General features: G+C 32.1%; 1 protein-coding gene across 1 annotated transcript in view; it reads left to right on the top strand.

Moving 5' to 3' along the window:
- The first annotated feature begins 759 nt into the window (after positions 1-759).
- The window catches only part of TMEM260 (transmembrane protein 260), a 101,576-nt gene continuing 79,505 nt past the window's right edge, over positions 760-22,830 (top strand). Inside the window, exons 1-3 of the mRNA XM_051977723.1 lie at positions 760-2,340; positions 6,886-6,917; positions 7,640-7,791. Of these exons, the coding sequence (XP_051833683.1) occupies positions 2,223-2,340; positions 6,886-6,917; positions 7,640-7,791 (302 nt within the window). The 5' untranslated portion in view covers positions 760-2,222. The remainder of the gene's footprint in view (positions 2,341-6,885; positions 6,918-7,639; positions 7,792-22,830) is intronic.

Below are 22,830 nucleotides of genomic sequence, written 5' to 3' on the forward strand. Positions count from 1 at the left end.
ACATGTACTCTTAATGTTTGATGTAATATAATGTAAATTATTTTTGTTTAAAAAGTTGAGTTTTTGTGCATACCCTTTGATCCAGCAGTGTTTCTACTGGGCTTATACCCCAAAGAGATACTAAAGAAGGGAAAGGGACCTGTATGTGCCAAAATGTTTGTGGCAGCCCTGTTTGTAGTGGCTAGAAGCTGGAAAATGAATGGATGCCCATCAATTGGAGGATGGTTGAGTAAATTGTGGTATATGAACGTTATAGAATATTATTGTTCTGTAAGGAATGACCAGCAGGATGAATACAGAGGGGACTGGCCAGACTTACATGAACTGATGCTGAGTGAAATGAGCAGAACCAGGAGATTATTATATACCTCAATAATTATACTGTTTGAGGATGTATTCTGATGGATGTGGATCTCTTCGATAAAGAGAGCTAATTCAGTTTCAATTGATCAAAGATGGACAGAAGCAGCTACACCCAAAGAAAGAACACTGGGAGATGAATATAAACTGCTTGCATTTTTGTTTTTCTTCCAGGATTATTTATACCTTCTGAATTCAATTCTCCCTGTGCAACAAGAAAACTGTTCGGTTCTGCACACATATATTGTATCCAGGATATACTGTAACCTATTCAACATGTAAAGGATTGCTTGCCATCTGGGGGAGGGAGTAGAGGGAGGGAGGGGGAAAATCGGAACAGAAGTGAATGCAAGAGATAATGTTGTAAAAAATTACCCTGGCATGGGTTCTATCAATAAAAAGTTATTTTTTTTAAAAAAAAAGTTGAGTTTTAACTCTAATTATGAATAGATTTGAAAATTCCAAAATTATAGTTTATTAAGTTGGTTCTATATTTTGTTACTTTTGTATATATGTTTTCCCTTGAAGCAATTGGGGTTAAGTGACTTGCCCAGAGTTACACAGCTAGGAAGGTTAAATATCTGAGACTAGATTTGAACTCAGATCCTCCTGACTTCAGGGTTAGTACTCTATCCACTGCGCCACCTAGCTGCCCTTTTTTGTTACTTTTATACTTTAAGCATGGGAGGAAATATAAGAGAAATTTCTATCATATCTCTATTTGCAAAATAATGGCACTCATTTCTTTGACTAATTTTTCATGGTGCACAAGTAAATTCAAAATTGACAAATGGTTTTTCCTTATATCTACTTAAAAATCTAATTTAAAAAACCCTATAGTCTGAGTTATCCATGGGAAAATAAAGGAAATTCAATAATTTACTCTTCGGCTGATAATTAACCTGGGCTAACAGGTAATTGCCAGTGTTTGGAATTTTGGTCCGGGACTCAGGAAGCCCTAAATTCAAATTCACACTTACTAGCTGAATGTACAAGCCACTGAACTCGTGTGCTTCAGGGTCCTCCTATGTAAAATGTCCCCATTTGTAAAACAACCTACCAGAGTTATTGTGAAGACTCAGCACATGGTCTTTAGAAATGTTAGCTATTTATTATTATTATTAGCAACACACTAATTGAGGGCAGAGACTGGTTTTGCCTTTATATTCACAATTTAGAGTATAGAGTTGTGTGTATGTTGTTTTTACATATAGGAGGCTCTTTACAAGTGTCTCTTAAATTGAACTGGATCGTTTGACCTTCACTTCCCATCTCAGTTCCTTCCTTTGTAAAAAGAGCAACTTGGTATCTTAATGCTCTCTTTTAAGCTCTGAATTCTGAACTCAAATGATAACCCTCTTCGAAGCTTCCCTTGGTTGCGCCCTGACAACTTTGGAGAGGAGTGGGAGTTCTGGATGTAATACCACCCCACACCACAGAGGGCGATGCGATCCTCCGTCGGTCTCCAGCAGACGCTTCCTCTCAAGAACTTACCAAAGCAGGACACAGGAGAGGGGTGACAAGATAGAGAGAAGGTGTGCAAGTGGCCCAGCTCTCATGCTCGCCAGAGTAGTTCCTTCCATGAGTTAATTTGGTCTCTTTCCCGCCGGATTCTCTTACTGCCCGCCCTTTACAGAGAAAGCGGAGGCGACGTGTAGAAAGGATTGAACTATCTCCCCCCCCCCCAGTAGAGAGGGGGAAAGATGTGGCCCCCTTAAGGGGCGGCCTGCACCTGGAAGCAGCTTCTGCAGCCGCTGCTCCGTAGGGGTGAACAAATGTTAGGGGCGCGCTTTGGGACCCACTCGTGCCCCTCCTCCTCCCCCTAGCCGCAGTTCGTGCCTTCTACCTTGCCGAGCCAGCCCATGGGTCTCCATGGCGACAGCGGGAGGGGGGGCCACGGAGCCGCCGTCGCTGTGTTCACTGCTGTGTCAGTCGTGTTCATTCTCACGCTGCCCCCTTCATTGCCGGGAGGAGACTCGGGTAAAGTAAAAATCGGGCCATCTTTCCCTATCCTTTGCTCAAGCCTCAGCCCTTCCTTCTCTCCCTCTTCTCGCGAGTTGGTTTGTGCGGCTACACCTTCGTGGCCCGTCTCTTCCCTGAGACGCACGTGGAATCCCTACTCTGGGGCTGTCTGTTGCTGGGGGAAGGCGTCCCGTTTCCCCCTCCTCTTCGTGCGCCCCGCCCCTAATGACCAACCTCTTTCTAGGGAGCGGACGGAGCTATTACTCTGAGGATTGGTTAGTTCTCTCTTTCATGTGCTCATGGCCCCACCCCCTCATACTTAGCCTCTTTTTAGAGAGTGGATAGAGCCTAAGCTTGGAGTTCTCTTCTCCCTTTATCATTCCTGCCCCTCACTAAAGACTGTGTGGACTTTTATATTGTAGCTACCATTTGTCCTTCCGCTCTGTAGTTGGTCCTCCTTCCCCCCTCTCCCCACTTCGCGCTAGGCACACAGTAAGCGCTTAATGAATGCTTGTTGACTGACTGTATAGGCCAAGATCGAGTTACTTTGTTCTTAGACCTGGGCTGCCATTTGACGAGCCCCTTCCTTTTCTCTCTGTATTTTGGGCCCTCCACCTAGACGCCTGTCTTTTTCAGCATCCAACTTAAGAATATTTTGTCATTTTAGTTTCACCTCTTGGAATTAAGGAAGACTTGTTATGAAAACTAACAAACATTTCCACTTTATTTAAAATCCTAATTCTCCAGGTCAGTTGCTCCATTTTATATATGAGGAAACGAGAGAAATGACTTGACCAAGGTCACAGTTAAATGAATTGTAGAGTTAGAACTTCCTAGATTTAAAGCAGGAAGGTAGTCGGAGGCCATCCAGCCCATTGTGCTCATTTTATAGATGAGGAAATTGAGGCTTTGGAAGGTTATACAAGCAGTCAGCATTGCAAGTAGAACTGGAAACTGACTTCACAATTGTTCTTTGGGACAGTGTTTTCCTGCTACCTACTAGTTACAGGGAACCATTTAAAACCCTCACATCTTTAGCTCCCTTCAGCTGAATTGAGAAAATCGAGGTACAGTGCTTTTGTAAGTTAAGTGAAGAGATGAGCATATAGTATAATAGCTCCAATAAAGTTTTAATGGGGCACTTGATTAAATTTGTCCATATGTAACATCTTTATTCATCAAACTTATGCTAGGGTAATGCTGTCAGTTTGGCTAAATTGAATAAACAGGATTAGTATTGTTTCATTTTAAGGTACTGTTAACATTATTACTTGTCACAATATACTTCAAGCCATTTTACATGAAAGCCTGGAATAATATAACATTTAAGGAAGAGAGAATAGAATTGCAAAAGATAGTTTATTTTATTTAGAAATGAATTTTTTGGCCTACTTTGCAACCTCACAGTCTTTGCAAAAAGAGGAGTTTTTCCTGAGTTTCACTGTTACTCCTTTCCCAGAGGTATGAGATGACATTATTTTTAGTGAAGAAAGTGTAATTCTTCCCAAAGATAGCATAAATCTTCAGAAGACCTTTTAAGTTTTCCATCCTTATGAGGCTGTAATTTAAAGACATTGTCAAATCATTAATCATATTGTACTTAGATCTTACTAAGTATTTTAAAATAAATATTTTTCCAATATAAATATTTTGTCCTTCAGATAGATGTCATTTTAAAGTTTTTCTTATTTGAAGTTCTTACTTTCATTTATTTTTGTATTTGGTAATGATCAAAAAACTTATTTCTATTATATATATACTTTTTTTTTTTTTTGGCCTGGGTAGAATGAAGTATTGTACTTTAAAAAAAAGTGGAATGTTTGTATTTATTTGCAAATAAATGTTCTTTTAAATAAACTTCATATCATAAAACCAGCATAAAATACGAATTTTTCTCCGTAGTGTGTCCTACAAATTGTCTTTTGTGTGTCAATTGGAGATATATTATCATATTGCTCATCTTCCAGTTATGGAAAGCTGACTTTTTAAAAGTTCCAGAACTAGAATGGCACAAGTATTTGAAGTCCTCTGACCAAATTGTTGTGTGTGGGGGAAAGGGCTTCAGTATAAACTAATATTTTGGGGGACTAATGAATTTTTATTACTTCATTAATTAACGGCAAGTGAATCTACTAAGATTTTGCATTAAAAGTATCTGTAGATATTTTATTCAACTTCTTCATTTGAGCCAGACTCCATAGGTTGGGAAAAAGTAGATTCTCTCAAGAAGAGCACATTATGGTACTTAACATATTTTATTATTATTTTCTCTTCTTCAGGTCCAGTATTTAATATTGATACTAAAAGTATCTATATTTAGCTTCTTGTCAAGTATGTATTTTATGCTTTGTACCTGATGCAATTTATCCTTTTTCTCTACTTTTAAGTTTTACTTTAAAGATCTTTAATAGCTGGCAATGAAAATTTCATACATCCCAGATTTCTTACATATTTGAAGCACTCAAGTGTAGGAAAAGACACTATTAACTTTTTGGTAGGGGAAATAAAAGAGGAATACAAATTTTAAAAGTCTTTTTTTTAAGTCAGGAGCTACTATGCTGTCTTAACACATTCACTTTTATGTTATTGACTTTAATAGTGAGTATTTATGGCATGTATGGTAATTTTAAAATTTTGATCCATAGGATCCCTTCTACAATTCTGAGGATTTAGGTATACATGTATATCCATTATGACATATAGAATCACTCAATTTAACAATTATAGAAATAAACAGAAGATTAACACTGCCGTTTTTTTTTAAAGTACTTCCTGGCATGGCTCCTTTCAAATAGGATGGTCTTATTTAATATTGAATCAAATGGTATCAAAGCATTAAATAATCTTGACCTTACCATGAAATATAACCTCCACAGTTGTGTTAATTGCCTAATATTCCACTGCACTTTGAATTGTATCTACTTGGTCCATTAAGAAAATTTTAGATCTGTCTATTTCCTTAAAGACATTAAGAAAGTATTTGTGGTTTACAAATAGTATCTGATGTTTAGTTTTCTAAGTTGATTTTAAGGATTTTGATGAGAAAAATTCAAGGATAAGCAATTGATCCATGTAGGCCAACTTTGTCTTAAGCTGCAGAACGCCTCAAAGGTTATGGATGGATATTAAATAATTCCAAATTGATTTTTGAGTTTTTGAATTGGATCTATGACATTGGCATAGACAACTCTTAGTGAGTAATCTCTCCTTCTCAATGTGAATCAGTGTCTACTCTGCAAATTATAGTCTTAAAAGAGTTGTCTGGGGCAGTGAGAGGTTAAGTGACCTGCCTAGGGTCACTTAGCTATTTAAGTGTTAGTCACAAGACTCAAACCTAGATTTTCCCAATTGCTAGGCTGGCTTTCAAGCCAGTATGCCATGCTGCCTCAGAGTAACTAGCATATGACAGACAAAAATCTAATTATAGTTTTACCATAATTTTCTAGCATTTACTTAGCAGCAAAGATGACAACTTTACATGTTTTTTCATATCTTGAAATAACTAAATATGATAAGCATCTTTAGTCCTCTTAAAGCACAAAATATTGACATTGATGTAAATTTCCCAGTGGTTTTTATTTTAAAATAAATGATCGAAATTGCGATTTAAAGTAAATAGATTCTTGGAGTTGTATTATCTGTTTTTAAAAAATAGTTTCTTATTTAGAAAGTAGAACTATGCCAATAATAGTTAATATAAAATAAATCATTTTATAAAAGCCTTATTCCATCATGGCATAGAGATGACCTCGGATCAGAGAGGATCATCACCAAGTTGGCTTCAAAGTGATGAACTTTTTGCCCATAATTAGTATGAAAGAGCATGTATTACAGAGGATTTATGTTCTTTAGATTAAGGAAACATTTACAATATATTTACAAAAACACAGGTCCATGAAATGTTAAAGTAGTCTCCAAGTCAAAAGTTATCCAGACCCTATATATCTGAATTACTTACTTGAATCTTATTCCACTTGACTTTGAATTGTGGTGTTAGTTTGGTAAAGATAAGGTAGCCAAATATCAAAAAGTTATTGAAACGTATAAAGCAAGCATTGTTTTACATATAATATGTATGTTTTACATATAATAAAATTATTTAAACCACATCATATATGCTATTTAATATATAATTGCAGGCATATTTTACTTGGTACAGTCATATATATTTAAAGAACCAATGTAGGCAGTTCTATACTGAATTCTTAAAGACCAATGCACTGTTTGATAACAGTTTTGCTACTTTTCAGCATTCCTTAGATCAAAGCATTTGTATGTTTTCAGGTTTTAAAAAAATAATAAAATGCAAATAACTTAAGCATATTTAATAAAACTCACCTGTACTTTCACTGACCAATTAAAAAGTACCAAAGACATTTTGTGCAACAAGATCAGAGGGAGAAAATATTCTAAGAAAATTTCATGCCGTTAAATCTCTACAGATTTACAGTTTTATCCAGTCAAATTAATGCAAAACCCCAATGCAAGCATTTGGATTTTGAAAACTTTGGAGGAGTGTCATTTCCTAATAGTAATTATTGGTTTTACATTATTTTTTCACAGGGGAGCTGATCACAGCCGCATATGAGCTTGGAGTAAGTATTAGTTTTATTGTTTAATCAATGCTCTCATTAACAGTTTTAGGAATTAAGAAAGTTTAATTAAGCATGGAGCAAAGTAGATTAATTTATTTTCAAACCACATTTTTTACTAACTTATAAGTACAGTATGTGACAATTTACTTTAAATTTGCAATCCAATTATACTAAATTATAAAGCAAAGGCTTTACTGTATATATAGTAGCTGTCTTATTATCAACCCAAATTTTGTATAAGCTGTGGAGAATAAAATAAATCGGGTTAACAGTTTTAATAAGTTTTATTATTTAATAAACTTTATTATGGTGCATGATCCCTTTAGGCAAGACCTTAGGACTGTCAGCATGGTGGTAATCCAATATGAGTGTGGTCTTTCAACTTTCCAAGTAATGAAATATTTGGAAATCTCCTTTTTTAAATAGCCCTTTGAATGACCCTAATTTACTATGAACCTAATAAACAAACTGTTTAAGAACTGACAATGAAATCTATCCCCTTTCTAAGTAAAGGGCTTTGATTATATACTTTGCTAACCAATTAAAGAAAATACTTGTTTATATTGGCATGAGAAGATTGTTTCAGGGAAACTGTTCAAAGATATAGGATTCTAATCTTGATATTTTAGTTGAGAAAGGAGTTGTTTTTAAGTTAATGTCACTCAAATTGTTTTGACTCAATGAAAACTAAAACTTTGTGACTCTTGCTATTTTGTCCATAGGTTGCTCATCCTCCTGGTTATCCTTTGTTCACTCTCTTGGCCAAACTTGCAATTGGTGTATTCCCTTTTGGTTCCATTGCCTACCGAGTAAATCTTCTCTGTGGCTTATTTGGAGCAGCTGCAGCATCATTACTTTTTTTCACAGTTTTCAGGTAAAGTAATTGATAAGTCAAAAGAATTAATTTTGAGTAACTGGAAAGGTGCTTAAAGGTAGCATTCTTAAAATGAGATCTGAGTTATAAAAACTCAAAATATTTTTTCCCAAATGGTTTTTCTAACAATTTTTTAAAAATAATTTCATATTAATGTCAGATAATTCTCTTTCAAACAGCTGCCCTTTTGGGTTTGTTGCCTACAAAGAAGTGATAGTGTTATTCTGTCTCATTATCACATATCTCTTTTTAGGCAGAACTAATGATGTTTGTCATTTCTGAAAATGCAGATGGTCCTGTTGACAATATGAATTGCACCTTTTGATAAATGGTAAACATAATTTCATTACTTACATTGTTCTTAGTAGACAGACGCTTTTCTATTACCAGAAATGATTTCCCGTTAGGTTGTATTTGGATGTTATATTGTCCCATTTATTTGTTTTCAAAGACTAAAAAAAATTATACTCAGTATAAGTTACAGGCATTTTTTTACTGTTAGAAAAGTAAATCAAAATCAAAATCAAAACCTTACTAATTTTGCCCTTATGTGGTAAAGGCTGCCTCATTTTTTTTTTTTTTTAATGAGGTAGTTATTGGTTTATTATTATTTTTTCTTCTATTTGATAATGATGGACTCTATACTCATAATCTTACTGTGATCTGAATTTCAGAGGATTATAGTAAAAAATATAAATTAAAAATTCTTCTTGAAAAAGAACAAAATAAAAAATTTCTTCTTCCTAAAAACATTGGTATATTTCGTGTTAAATAGTTTTTTAAATGATATTTTTGTCTTTGAGTAGAGAAATATTCTCAAAATACCAAGTGTATACTTATCAAACTGATTTTTTTTTTACATTGTCATTTTTGTTAAATTCATAATTTTATTTTGTGGTAAAGTTTTTAGCAAGATTTTGTTGTCTCCTTTTTAAAAAAAACAGTCCCGTTAACTCTAAAATCAGAAACTAGGTGATTATTTGTCAGGTATGATTTTAGGAATTCCTTTCATATGTGGCTTGGATTAGGAGACTACAGAGTTCCCTACAAACTCTCAAATTCTTTAATTCTATGAATTTGCATCTTTTTTATTTTATTTTTTATGTTACTCCTATATAGTCATAGTTTTTTCCTCTATCATAGCAAATTACCTATGTTTTATATGATACTCTTATATCTTTTACTTACATATATTAAAAGTTATTTCTAATCTTAAAGGTGAGATTAAAAAATAATTCTGTTTGGATTGATAACTGTTAAGAATCCTTTTTTACTTTTCTCTAAGTTGTTCAGAATAATCTTTATTATAGCTTTTCCTACTGGGACTGCTATAATTAAGAATCTGTCAGTCTTTTCATTGAGAGGGAAGCTGAGTTTTCCGGATTTTAAAAAACCTGACATAATCTCCTCTAGTTTAGAATTTGGAAATGCATATTTTTATGTGTATACATTTAAAAATCATATTTTATAAAGAAAATATATTTAAAATTTGTTTATATTTCTTTTGACAGTTCATTGATGTTTTAGAAAGTCATACAAATATTAACAAATATTGTCCATACCAATATTGCATATAATTTATTAATATATAAATTACTTATGCCATTCAATATGAGATTCTAACAATGGAATACCATATATAAAAAGCAACATATTAAAATATCCAAGATAGAATATAGTTTTCTTTTAAAATAACACTTAAAAAAATAAAATTATCTGCATTTTGTCCTTGACAGTAAAGGCCTTTACATATCATAGCATATTATCCATGATGTATTTTTTTGAAAGATTATAATCTTTATTTGGTATTGCTAGGTGTATATTTACATTTGTTATTGTTTTCTATTTTAAATCAAAACTGATTTGAAGAGCTTTATTAAATCTCTACTACATTCTTTTAAAACATTTATTCATACTATAGTTTTACACATTTTAATATGAAAATGTTTCATTATTTCAAATACAAATAATTGACAAAGTACATATCCTTTGGGAACAACATAGTTCAGTTGACAAATCTGTTTTGTCAAACAATAGACACCCTTCAGTAGGGAGCAAGCCATCTCTATGGTAATGGGACTAACAGTACCCTATTGATTGAGTGGAAGAAGACATTATACAATGTCAGTTGGGTTGTTACAATTTCATTTGTCGTGTGACCTGAACTTAACCTTTAAAACCTTTCTTCTGTGAACATAAACCCAACAGCAGGGCATAGTTTTTGTACCGGCATTATAGTCAAGGGTTTTTTTCAACCTGAGTGTATAATAAATGTATTTCTTAAACAGATTTATACTTCTGTTAAGCATTTGTTTGAGATACATTTCACTTCTTTTTTTCATTTACATGTCAAATCATCATTACATTTTGATATCAAATTCACTTTTGTATACCTTAATTTTTTGAGAATCTTACCATACATGTAGGATTAATGCAAACTGGTGTGCAGTAAATTAATTCTTTTAACAGGTTTATGTTTTTCCCAGGTAATTGTTCACATGTCATTCACTATATTTAACTCTTAGGGTGTACATAAAGACCTTTAGTTCCATTTTAAACAAAGATTATATTTTAAAAGCAAATTTCTATTTAAGTGTATTGGTGCAAAGACCTTCAATTTTCAGTAAACAAGACTTTGAAGAATAATTTACTCTGTCTTTGATTACTATGTAATTTTTTGCTTTTTTTGCATCTTTTTACAAACTCATGTAATATTATTAACAATTATTTTATTCAATTCTTAGAAATGATTGTTAGCAACACAACTTAAAATTAGCTAGGCTCTTAGGTTGCATGTGCATCAGGAAAATAGCTTCGTATATTACTGTTTTAGAAGATATTCTCATGAAGTAAACATTATCATATTGTTCAATTATGTACATTTTTTGTAATTGTCAATGTGTTACTCATCTATAGAATATATTTGGGAATATTATGTATATTCATAAAATCACAAGTCAAGAATTAGAAAGGATCATAGAAATTGTCTAGTACTCTCATTTTACAAAAAAAAAAACAAAAAAAACAAAGGGAAACTAAGGCCCAGGGAGAGGAGGTAATTTACTTAAGGTCACACAGATAATAAATCTCAGAAATAGGATAATAGACTTCATTAGCATAAAATCACATACTCATTCAAGGTAATGCCTTTTTCAATATAGTACTATATAACATGTGAATTAAAGTAGCCATTGTGTACTGAAATTTGGTAGAATGATTCTTGAAGTGTATGTTTTGAAATTCACAAAGCCTACTAATTTAAAGGAAAAAAGTTCTTGTAATAATGCAAACTAATGTAGACTTGATGAAAGACTATTATTGGTTATTTGACTTATAAAATTATTTTCCAAGAGGTTATGGAATAGAGAAATCAAATAAAAAGTTTGGGTAACCATGAATGAGGAAAGATTTATGAGTTTCCACATATAACAATGATTACCTTTCTTTTTTAGTGAAAATAGTTGGGTGTTTACTTACACTCACAATCTTACAATCACTGTCAGTTAAACCTCTATATTATTAAGTTTTATGTGTATTACTACAGTATTCTGATATAAGAGTGAGGCATGAGACTATCAGTGAATATGTAAAAGCATTATTCTTTATATTGGGCTTAATTTGCTTTTCGTTCTGGAATCTACCAGATTTTTCTTAGAACTTTTTGCTTGTTTTGTGTTTTGTAAGTAAATACATTAGAAATATATTGTTAGAAGTGCATTGTCACTGGGCATTAGGATGGATAGAGATAGCATTTCTTTTGAAAAAATTAAAGCAAAGTTTAGTTATTTAAAATGTTATATTAAAGAGAATTTCTTTAACACATTTATTGAACACATACTATAAAACTGAAAATGAAGTTCTCTTTACAATAGAAAAATCTAAGGTAGTTTTAAAGAACATTGGAGATGGTTGCAAAACATTATATGAGAGCAAATAGTTTTGAATGATAAAACTGAAAAGATAATAAGTAGTAAGACAATAATATGCACTTTACTGCATAGTAATTCAAACAAGTGTGTGATCATTAAGCTTAATGTAAGGTATGTCATACCTGTGTACTATAATGGTACTGCAACTAATAATATATGCAATTTAAGATTGTTTGGTTCCAGTAAATTGCTCTTTGTCCATATTATTATTTATGGAAATCAGAGAAATTATTTTAAACTTTTCGTTGCTGTCAAAAGATAATTTGATGAAACTTTTGCAAATTAATCCAAACTATTATTATTATAGCTTTGACCATGATTCCATTCAATAATGAATAGAAAATGTAAATTCCATACCTTAAAGAATGTAGAATCTCCTGATTAAGGAATATTACGATTTTCCATTTCAAATATTATTTTAGATTATTGCTAAAGAGAATAATGTGGAGGTTTTCCTCATTTCAGAAATATCTATGCATAAGTAACAAATAGTTACCAAGTTTTAGTAGTTGAAGAATGGAAAGTACTGAAGCATTAATTTCCTTTTAGAAGAATATCTGCTGTGATCCCTAGCTAATTGATCATATATTTTTTACATACTTGTAATAACATTGCATTGAATCAAACTGTTTAAGTACGTTAAAAGCTTGATTCATTTGCATTTTTTTATAAAGCAGACATATTAGGCTCAAGTAGCAGTGTTTCATTGTTGAAGGAAAAAAGCAGGGCAAAAACTCTTTTTTTTTTTTTTTTTTTAAGACTGTGGAGTCTATTCTGACAGCTAGTCAGAGTTAGAATTAGTTCAAGGAAATGTTAATAATGCACTGCCTAGCCTAATCCCTTTGATATCACCAGGTATCCTCCTGTTCATGGGTTAATTGCTTTAAAAGCGAAGGCAGTATTCTGAGCGGTGGGCCGCTTCACCTTTTCACAGCTGTTACCATTGAGTGACAACTAAATCCCATGTGTAAGATGAGGAAGAGCTCAATCTCCAATTGGGAGAAAATTTATGTAAACCGCAATCCCTTCAGAATGTTCGGAAGTCATAGACTTTCTTGATTTACTCTGCTTTTCCCAGAAAGCTCTATTGTTCACTTTCCTAAGTCCCATCAACCCTTTGTAGCAGAATATCACAGCAGCAGCAGATAGCTTGAAATATATAAATGCTATCATAGCTCTGATTAATAGCAGTGCTTATGAGTCAAGTCTGATAACAGTGCAGCTCTCCACTCAATTTCAGATACTGCTAATGGAATCTGTCTTCTTCAATTGTAATATGAGAAGGCCTAATTTGCTATGGAGCTTGGAGCTGTCACCAGTAGGGGATTGTGGGGTCAGATGGGAGCTGCCAGGTTTTTGCCCTGCAGCTTGTATCTCTCACTTTGAATAGAGCAGCCCCCTGCCTGCCAGTTAGCTGATAGGCCGCTATGGGGTTTATGCCACTATATACAATAGGAAAGGACTACATAGGCTGACTTTATAATTGTGAAGTGAGCTCATATTTCCACAGCTACTGTGCTGCATAATTTCTAATAAGTGGTTTTAACAAATGTCAGATTATGAAAAGTTTCCTCAATTACAAAAACTTATAAAACACTTAAATTGCTAAATCTGTTTCCTGCCAAGATTTTGCTACTGGAACTAGTCATCACTTATTATAGTTGTAATATTAAATGTTCATATTTCTTTGAAATTATAAATAAAATAGTAAGTTGGAATTAATATAACTTTTCTGCTCTTTAACAACAGAGTGAAACCATTTTAATGAATTGAAATAAATATGCTGATTATAATTTGAGTAATATAGCTATTAACATTAAAATATATGTTGTTTAAAGTCCATATCAATCCAAATAAAGTTGCTTAATATTGCTAATGAAAAGCATTTCACATCTTTCATTCTTTTTATTTTATTATTTTTTATTTTTGCTGAAATTACCTTGGTTTATTAATTTTTTTAAAAAAGACATTTTGAAATTTTGGAACATATCCTTAGATTTTAGCTTGCAAGTTACAAGGCTTTAGCTGTGATGATATTCCTTATTCTGTGCCTCTAGGAATAATATGTTGGTTTATACTTTTATCCAGTTTTAGTAGTTGTTGAATGCAAAATATACTCTAGACTGAAATACATTCTAGACTGAAAAATGTGATAGCATTTTTTAGTCTTGAAATACATATATATGTATGTGTATGTGTATGTTATATATATATATATATATATATACACACACATATGCATATATGTATGTGTGTGTGTATATATATATATATATATAAATTTCCAAAATGTGGGCCAATCTTGAATTGGAGAGTATCAAAAAAAATCATTGGTAATTTAGGGAATTGATTTGGGTTGGAATTTTATGACTGCTTTTGGATTTTGATCATTGTTTCCCACTATGCCTGATGATTGTCAGAAATTAAGTAATTTTAAGGTTAAACTTTACCCCCTTAAATGACATCTTTCAGGAAAAATGTAATAGAAGAAAGCAATATTTTTTTAGTTTTTGTTTAAGTTGAATATAATTAATTTATCTCCATAATAAATTGAATATAATAAATTCTGTCTCCATAATAGCTCCGGCATCTATACTGTATTTCTATTCATATGGCCACCAATCTATTTTAGACTCATATCACCCCTCATTTAGATTATTACAATGGCTTCCTAATTGGTTTCTCTACCTTAAATTTTTCAGATTTCTAATCTATGCTGTTTCACATAGCCACCAAACTAATATTCCTAAAGCACAAATCAGCTTGGGTCACTCAAACTCCATTGGTCCTCTTTTTGTTGTTGCTGTTGTTGTTGTTCAGTCATTTTTTAAAAATCCTAATAGATTCATCATGACCCCCCCCTTTTTTTTTTTTTTCAAAGATACTGGAGTGGTTTTGCCATTCCTTCTCCAGCACATTTTATAGATAAGAAAACTGAGACAAATAGGAAAAAAAAGTGACTTGTCTAGGGTTAAACAGCAAATGAGTTGTCTGAGGCCAGATTTGAGCTCATGGAGATGAATCTTTCTGATTCATTCCCACTCCTATATCCACTGTGCCATCTACCTGCTCAATTCTCAATTAGCTTTAGAATTACATAGAAAGTCCTGTTTGGCATTTAAAGCCTTTATCATCTAATTCCAACCTACTTTTCCAGGCTAATTAAATGTTATTTCTTTTGACAAATTCTATAGCCTAGTCAAATTGACCTTGCTAAAGAGTATTTCATCTCCTGACTCCTTGCCCTTGTACTGTTTGGTTTTATAACTATAACACTTTTCTTCTTTCCTTCAACATCTTAGAATCTTGTTTTTATCAAAGCTCAAATCAACTATCATCTGAACTAATCTGTTGTTTCCAACCTGAAGCCTTTCCTGATTCCCCAATTGCTAATGTATCCCTGCACTGAAATTGCCTTGTTTTTATTTTATATATACTTATTTGCTGACATGTTGTCTATATGATAGAATGTATACTGTCTAAGGGCAAGAACTTTTATATTTGTCCCAGCATAGAGCATAGAGACTGGCACTTAGTAGGTTTTTAATAAGTGTTGATTGAATAACTGATTAAATAGCTTTATATTTATATTTAACCTTTAGTTATAGTGGACCTTGTATGATTAAATAACATGCTAATAGAATTCTTATTGATTGCATTTATCTAATTTTTTTTCATTTTAGCTTTTTTCTGATACTTAAAATAAAGAATAAATTAGCTTTTTTTTTCCCTTTTAGTAGGAGTAGTTAATAGATAATTTGAGAGTTTGGAGTGGAGGAAAAATCCTCTTTTGTTTAACTCTAGAGTTCCAGGTGATTTGGCAAGTAGATGTAACTATGGTAGGATTTGATTTCAAGAGATAGTAGGGAGTGAGTTATTAGATACTTGTTGAATGAATGGATCAGTCTTTGATGTAAGAAGAAACTGTTTGGTTTACTTATAGTTTTAGCAATGCTGAATTTATTGCTTATTTAAAACTTTTTAGACTTCAGATTTAGCTTTTAGACTACATTTTGTATGTGTGTGTATATATATATATATATATATATATATACATATATATATATCTTTCAAAACTTTGAAAAACATACACATGTACATACATTATACATACATACATTTGCTTTTCATATAGTTGACTTGAAGTATTTTAGGGACAACAAGCCTTATAGACAGCTAGAAGTAGAATTAATTTTATCTCATAAAGGGATAGTGATTTGTTTGAGCCAAGTATGAAAATGACTTTTTGATGCAAAATAATCCTGTGTCATAAATGGCTCCTAAAATTGAATTAAAAAAAATTGTTTCCACAATTCAACTATTAAGGAGATAGGAGATTGCTTGAAATTAGGTAGCAATTGTGTGTATAAATTGGAAGGGTCCTAGGTAATATTGTTTTGTGAACAAGTCTTAGAAAAATAAGATTCATGATAGCATTACCAATTTATTGTTAATCATTTCCTAGTTTAGGACGTGATTTAGAAAGTTTCTTTTACTACATGTTCTCATGGTACCAGTATCAATTTAAGACAGAATCCTTCCATTTCTCTCCTCATCTTACATGTATGTCTTGGACATCAACCCCACTTTATACTTGCCAACTTTGATTCCATTCCCTCCTGTCTACTTCAGCTGATTGCCCATCTCTACCAACATTCCTCGTGCATCATTTCTTTCCTCTCCTTCCTTTCCTTTCTCTGTTTGTCTCCTTTCACCCTTCCCTTTCCCCTCCCCCATTTCCCAAGCTTTTAATCTCTTCTCTTCTACTGGTTCCTTCCCTGCTATTTACAAACTTGCTTAAATCTTCCTCTTTTTAAGAGATCTTACTATACTTGCCAATTGTTCCCTTTTGACCTTTTTGACTAAATTTGAATAAGCCATTTACAAGTAATACTTCCACAAGCTCTCCTCTAACTTTTCTAAACCTTCTCCAATTTAGCTTCTTCATTATTCAACTGAAACTGCTATTTTATGCTTTTTTTATTTTATTATTTAATGACGGAAACTGTCATTACCATACTCTCTTCATCAGATTTAATGGCCTTTTTTTTTTTTTTTTCAAACTTCATCCTTCTTGAACTCTCCGCACTGCATCTGTCACTGTTGAACATATCTTGCCAATACACACTTCTCCGGGTTTCTGTGACAGGTCTCTCTTGATTCTGTTCCTCTGTCTCTCTTGCTGGGTTTCCATGTCACATCATGGGTTCCCCAGGGCGGGGTCCCGAGTTCTTGTCACTTTCCTCTCTCTACTCAATTTTGTGATCTCTTCGGCTCTCCTGGGGTGCAAGTGATCATATCAAAACATGATTCCCAGATCAATTTATCCAAATATAAACTCCTGAGCTCCAATTTCTATTGGTCTTTTTGGACATTTCCAACTAATGTCCTATGTATCTAAAACTCAAAATGTTTAAAATAGAATTCATTATCTTTCCCCCCAACCTAACCCATTTCTCTTTTTAACTTTCATATTACCTTTAAGGGTACCACTATCTTTCCTTATTCTCACTTACCCCACACGTTCAGTCATTTGTCAAATCTTGTAATTGTTTTAATTAAGTATAAACTCCTCTGACATTTAAAGCTTCACAAGTTGGCCCTGTCTTTCTAGTCTTTTGACATATCTATACACTCTAAGATCCAAATCCCATCTTCATGTGCTTGTACTGGCTGTCCCCTATGCCTGGAAGGAATTCCTTATCTCTGCCTCTTAGATTCTCTAGTTTCTTTTAAGACTCAGTTCAAGCACTATTTCCTCCAGGATTTCTTTACAAATCCTTATAGTTGTTAGTGCCTTCCCTTCTATAAGACTACTTTTTTTCTATTTTGCATTTATCTTGTGCATACTGACTTATCTATATCGTCTTCCCCATCAGGGTCAAAATTATCTGAGAATGGCAATATATTTGATTTTTCTTTGTATATCTAGCACTTAGTGTAGCATCTAGCATATTTGTTGTTCAGTTCTTAAATTGTGCCTAAATCTTCATGACCCTACATGGAGTTTTCTTAGCAAAGATATTAGTTATTTGCCATTTCCTTTTCTCCTGGAGTAAGCAGATGGAGGTTAAGTACCTGCCAGGGTCACACAGCTAGTTTGAGCCTGCATTTGAACTCAGATCTTCCTGACTCCAGACTCAGCCCTCTAGCCACAGAACCATAATGAATAGTAACAGATGCTTGTTAATTGACTAGTTAGATGGTTAACTGCACAGGTAGATTCCATTCATGTCAGGTAGCAATGCTATCTTTTCTGTTCCCTAGCGCAACATTGAATAGGAATATTTTAACGAATGTTATGGAGAATGTCAATTATGTATTTAGAAAGAAAGACCTATCACAACCTAACAGGTGGTTATAAATGAACATTTATAATTTTATAATCTCGTAACAGAAAGAGGAAGTCACATTATCAATCGCAAGCCTTTATTACTGGCGTAAAATGTAATGCCCTGATTTACCCAGTGTATCAATACATGAATATTATTTATTGGTAAAACAAAACAAACAAACAAAAACTATTGTTACAATTAGTATTCTTTTAAAAATTTTGTTCAAGGTTCTAAGGAGTCAATCTCTCAATGCTAAAAAAAAACCCCACTAATTCTTTCTTTCTATTGTTTTAATACTAACAAGCTTTAATTATGAAAGTAAGGATTTTCTGCTTTGTGGATAATCTTGGGAGAATTTTTAATATCACAAGGCTACCTTTATAATATTTAGCATACTTCTAAAAGATCTTCTTCACTATCCAATCAATTCTGTTCAGGAATTATATATTTCTGCAATTTTATCTTAATTTAGGTAAATTGTAATTGAAAATAATTTATAAATATCCAACATAATGAATTTTAAAGCCTACTTTAAAAAAATGATTTAATATACTATTTTCCTCCCTTAGTGTCAGTTTGGAGGATTGACCTGATAGTACTACTCTGTTGCATAATATTTTTCCACCTATTCTTGTATCTTTAGTTGACATTTTAATATCTTTAAATAGTTTAGTACTTCTATTATTTAAAATAATAAATATTAATGATAATGATGAAGTGATGAAAAGAAATATTAGAAAAATTGCCACAAAAAATTTAGCCTTCTAAAAATATGAAATTCAGATAAAAATATTTTGATCTTGTTATATTATCAAGTAGATAATTAAGATTAAAAATAGAAATCATATCTAGCTTCACAAACTACTTTTAAGATATGACAGAAAATCATAATTTTCTGTTGATTCTGTTTCATGGTGTATCAGTTGGCTAATTGCCAAATGAGAAAAATTTTTCTTATGAAAAAAAACTTTCCTCTTTTTAACAGATGACCACAACTTAATTACTATGATTATGTTGCAATTATTGTTTGGCTATTGAAGTATTACCTGCTTGAAATTTTTAAAAAGTTCATTTAATGTTCAAATTAATTTTTAATTTTAAGTAATCATCTTAGTGTGGTATTGTAGTTAAAATAAAATAAATAACCTCTTAATTATTTATACTTTTAAAATAATTGGTATCTGATTGATAAAAGAAGAGAAATAATATGACAATTTTAAGTATGATAGCTTGATTGTTGAATGAAAGCAATATGTAAATCTTGATATAATTTTTTCAATTATGCATTTTTTATTTGCCAATAATTATTTTTTTTCCTAGAAAATGCCAATGAAATTCTAGTTCTAATTTTTTTTTTTTGAGGCTATTTATACAAATAAAACTAATTAAACTCATCTGCATAGTGGCCTTTTATTTATTCAAAATAATTCTGGATTCAAACAAAGCAATTTTATTTAAAACTCTTGCTTAGATAATGGACTAAGTATATTTCTTTCCAAAGAAAGATTATTTATAGAGTTACAGAATCAGGCCAACTACACAATTCATTTAATAAAATTGAAAGTTCTAATATTTGTGAATATTGCTTCATTCTTGCTATAGTTTTACTGTTTTGATAACATTTCTATTTTGCCTTTAAGCATTATATGCTCAATTATTTGTTTGCCTTTCAATATAAAATAATAAAGTAATTTATTTTCCAACTTTTGAAATAAATATCTTGCAAGATGAATTTATGTTTTGTTTAGACCCATTCCCAGGAGACCTATTTGATCCTGATTGTAAGGAACTCTGAATAAAGTGGGGATCTTATTAGCCTGGTCTGTAAAATACCAGAATCTCCTATGGCTGATTTGGAAGAAAGGAAACAAATATTTATTCAATGCTTACTATGTGCCAGGTACTGTGCTAAGGGCAGAAGATAAAAAAAAAAATACTGAAAAGAAAGACTTTTCTTCCCTTGAGTATCTAACATTCAAATAAGGGAAAACAACACATAAAAGAAAAGCGTAAGTGGTAGTGGCAGTAGTGCTATGTGATAATACCTTGTAGTATGCCATAATTGTAAAGTACAGAAAAGCAGGAACTAGGGCCATGAGAGGAATGAATAGAAACTAGCCTATTTTCCTTCACAAAATGGAGGCTTCACAAGGAATTTCTGACTAGATTGTATTTCACCGTGAGCAGATGGCAGAACAAGTTGGCATATTGGTAGAATGATCTTGAATAAAGTGGTTTTAGGATTAGACTATAGTGAGGCTGATTTGGAAATCCAGAAAAAGTCTAGAACATGGCCAGGGGAAGGTTTGGAGAGATTCCTAAAGATATTGGCTATTCCATAAATTAAAAGGGAAATTCCCCCAATTTATTATTTTTTTTAAGTTTTCAACATTTACTTTTATAAGATTTTGATTTCCATCTTTTTTCCTCCTTCTTGCCCTCCTCTCAGTGATCTGATGTAGGTTATAGATGTACAACTATATCAACCATATTTCCACATTAATAATTTTGTGAAAGAACAATCAGAATAAATAGGAAAAACCACAAGAAAGAAAAAAAATCATAAAAATGTGAAACTAGTTTGCTTTGATCTGCATTTAGATTCCATAATCTTTTCTCTGAATGTGCATAATATTTTCCATCATGAGTCTTTTGGAATTTGATCATTATATTGATGAGAAGAGCTGAGTTTATCACAGTTATCATCTCACAATATTGTTGATATTGTGTACAGCATTCTCCTGGTTCTGTTCATTTTACTTAACATTAGTTCATATGAGTTTTCCCAGGTTTTTCTGAAACCTGCCTGCTCATCATTCCTTATAGAAGAATAATATTCTATTATGTTTATATACTACATTTTGTTCAGTCATTCTTCAATTGATGGACATCACTTCAATTTCTATTTTTTTTGCCACTACAAAAAGAGCTGCTACAAATATTTTTGCATATATGCATCCTTTCTCCTCTTTTATTATCTCTTTGGGATATAGACCATGTAATGACACTTCTGGATCAAAGAGTATGCAGTTTGATAGCCCTTTGAGTGTAGTTCCAAATTGCTCTCCAGAATGGCTGGATAAGTTCACAATTCCACCCCCACATCCCCTCCAACATTTATTATCATCTTTTCCTGTCACCTTAGCCAATTTAATAAATGTGAGGTGGTATCTCAGTATTGTTTTAATTTGCATTTCCCTAATCAATAGTGATTTAGAGCATTTTTCCATATGACTAGAGATAGCTTTAATTTCTTCATCTGAAAATGGCTTGTCCTTTTTCTTTGCTCATTTATCAATTGGGGAATGATTTATATTCTTATACATTTCACTCAGTTCTCTAGATTTTTAGAATTGAGACTTTTATTAGAAACACTGGATGTACAATTTGTTTCCCAATTTTCTGTTTCCTTTCTAATCTTGGTTACATTGGCTTTGTTTTGTACAAAACATTTTTAATTTAATAATCAAAATTATCCAGTTTGCATTTCATAATGTCTTTCCATCTCCTGTTTGGTCATAAATTTTTTCCTTTTCCTTAGGTCTAACAGGCAAACTTTCTTGCTCCCTAATTTGCTTATGGTGTCACTCTTTATATCTAAATCCTGTCCTATTTTGATCTATTTGACCTTTGCTAGTTGGTCAGTGCCTAGTTTTTGCCATATTATTTTCCAGTTTTCCTAGCAGTTTTTGTCAGATAGTGAATGAATTCTTATTCCAGAAGATGGAGTCTTTGTGCTTATCAAATAGTAGATTACTATAGTCATTGGCTGTTGTGTCTTATGTACTTAATCTATTCCTCTGATTCACCACTCTTTTTCTTAGCCAGTACCAACTAGTTTTGATGATTGCTGCTTTATAATATAATTAAATCTGGTATTGCTAGTCCAACTTCCTTGCATTTTCCCCCATTTTATTTTTCTTGATACTCTTAAACTTTTGTTTTTCGAGATGAATTTTGTTATTATTTTTTCTAGCTCTATAAAATAATTTTTTGATTGATCAAGGCACTGAATAAGTAAATTAATTTAGGTAGAATTGTCATTTTTATTATGTTAGTTCAGCCTTCAAATGAGCAATTGAGGTTTTTCCAATAAACAATTTGTGGGGAAAGTGTTTTATAATTCTGTTCATATAGTTCCTAGGTCTTGGCATGTTGAGACCCAGATATTTTATATATCTACAGTTATTTTAAATGGAATTTCTCTTTTCATCTCTTGCTGCTGGGCTTTGTTAATAACATGTAGATATGCCAGTCATTTATATGGGTTTATTTTATATCCTGCAACTTTGCTAAAGTTGTGCATTATTTCAAGTAGCTTTTAGTTGATTCCCTAGAATTTTCTAAGTATACCTTCATATCAGCTGCAAATAGTGATAATTTTATTTCCTCATTGCCTATTCCAATTTTTTCAATTTATTTTTCTTTTCTTTTTGTAAAGCTATCATTTCTAGTACAATATTAATTTTGTATGATGCTTGCTGATGGTTTTAGATGGATTCTGCTTATCATTTTAAGGAAAATTCCATTTATTCCTATGCTGTCTGCTGTTTTTAATAGAAATGAGTGATTTATTTTGTAAAAAGCTTTTTTGTCATCTATCAAGAAAAATCACATGATTTGTTTTTGATATGGTTAATTATGCTTAAAGTTCTCCTAATCTTGGTTAATTATGCTTAAAGTTCTCCTAATCTTGAACTAACTCTGCATTCCTGGTATAAATCTCATCTGGTCATAGGGTATTGTCTGGTCATTTGGTGATGAATTGCAATACT

Source organism: Antechinus flavipes, chromosome 2 (genome assembly GCF_016432865.1).
Source record: "Antechinus flavipes isolate AdamAnt ecotype Samford, QLD, Australia chromosome 2, AdamAnt_v2, whole genome shotgun sequence".
Lineage (NCBI taxonomy): Eukaryota > Metazoa > Chordata > Mammalia > Dasyuromorphia > Dasyuridae > Antechinus > Antechinus flavipes.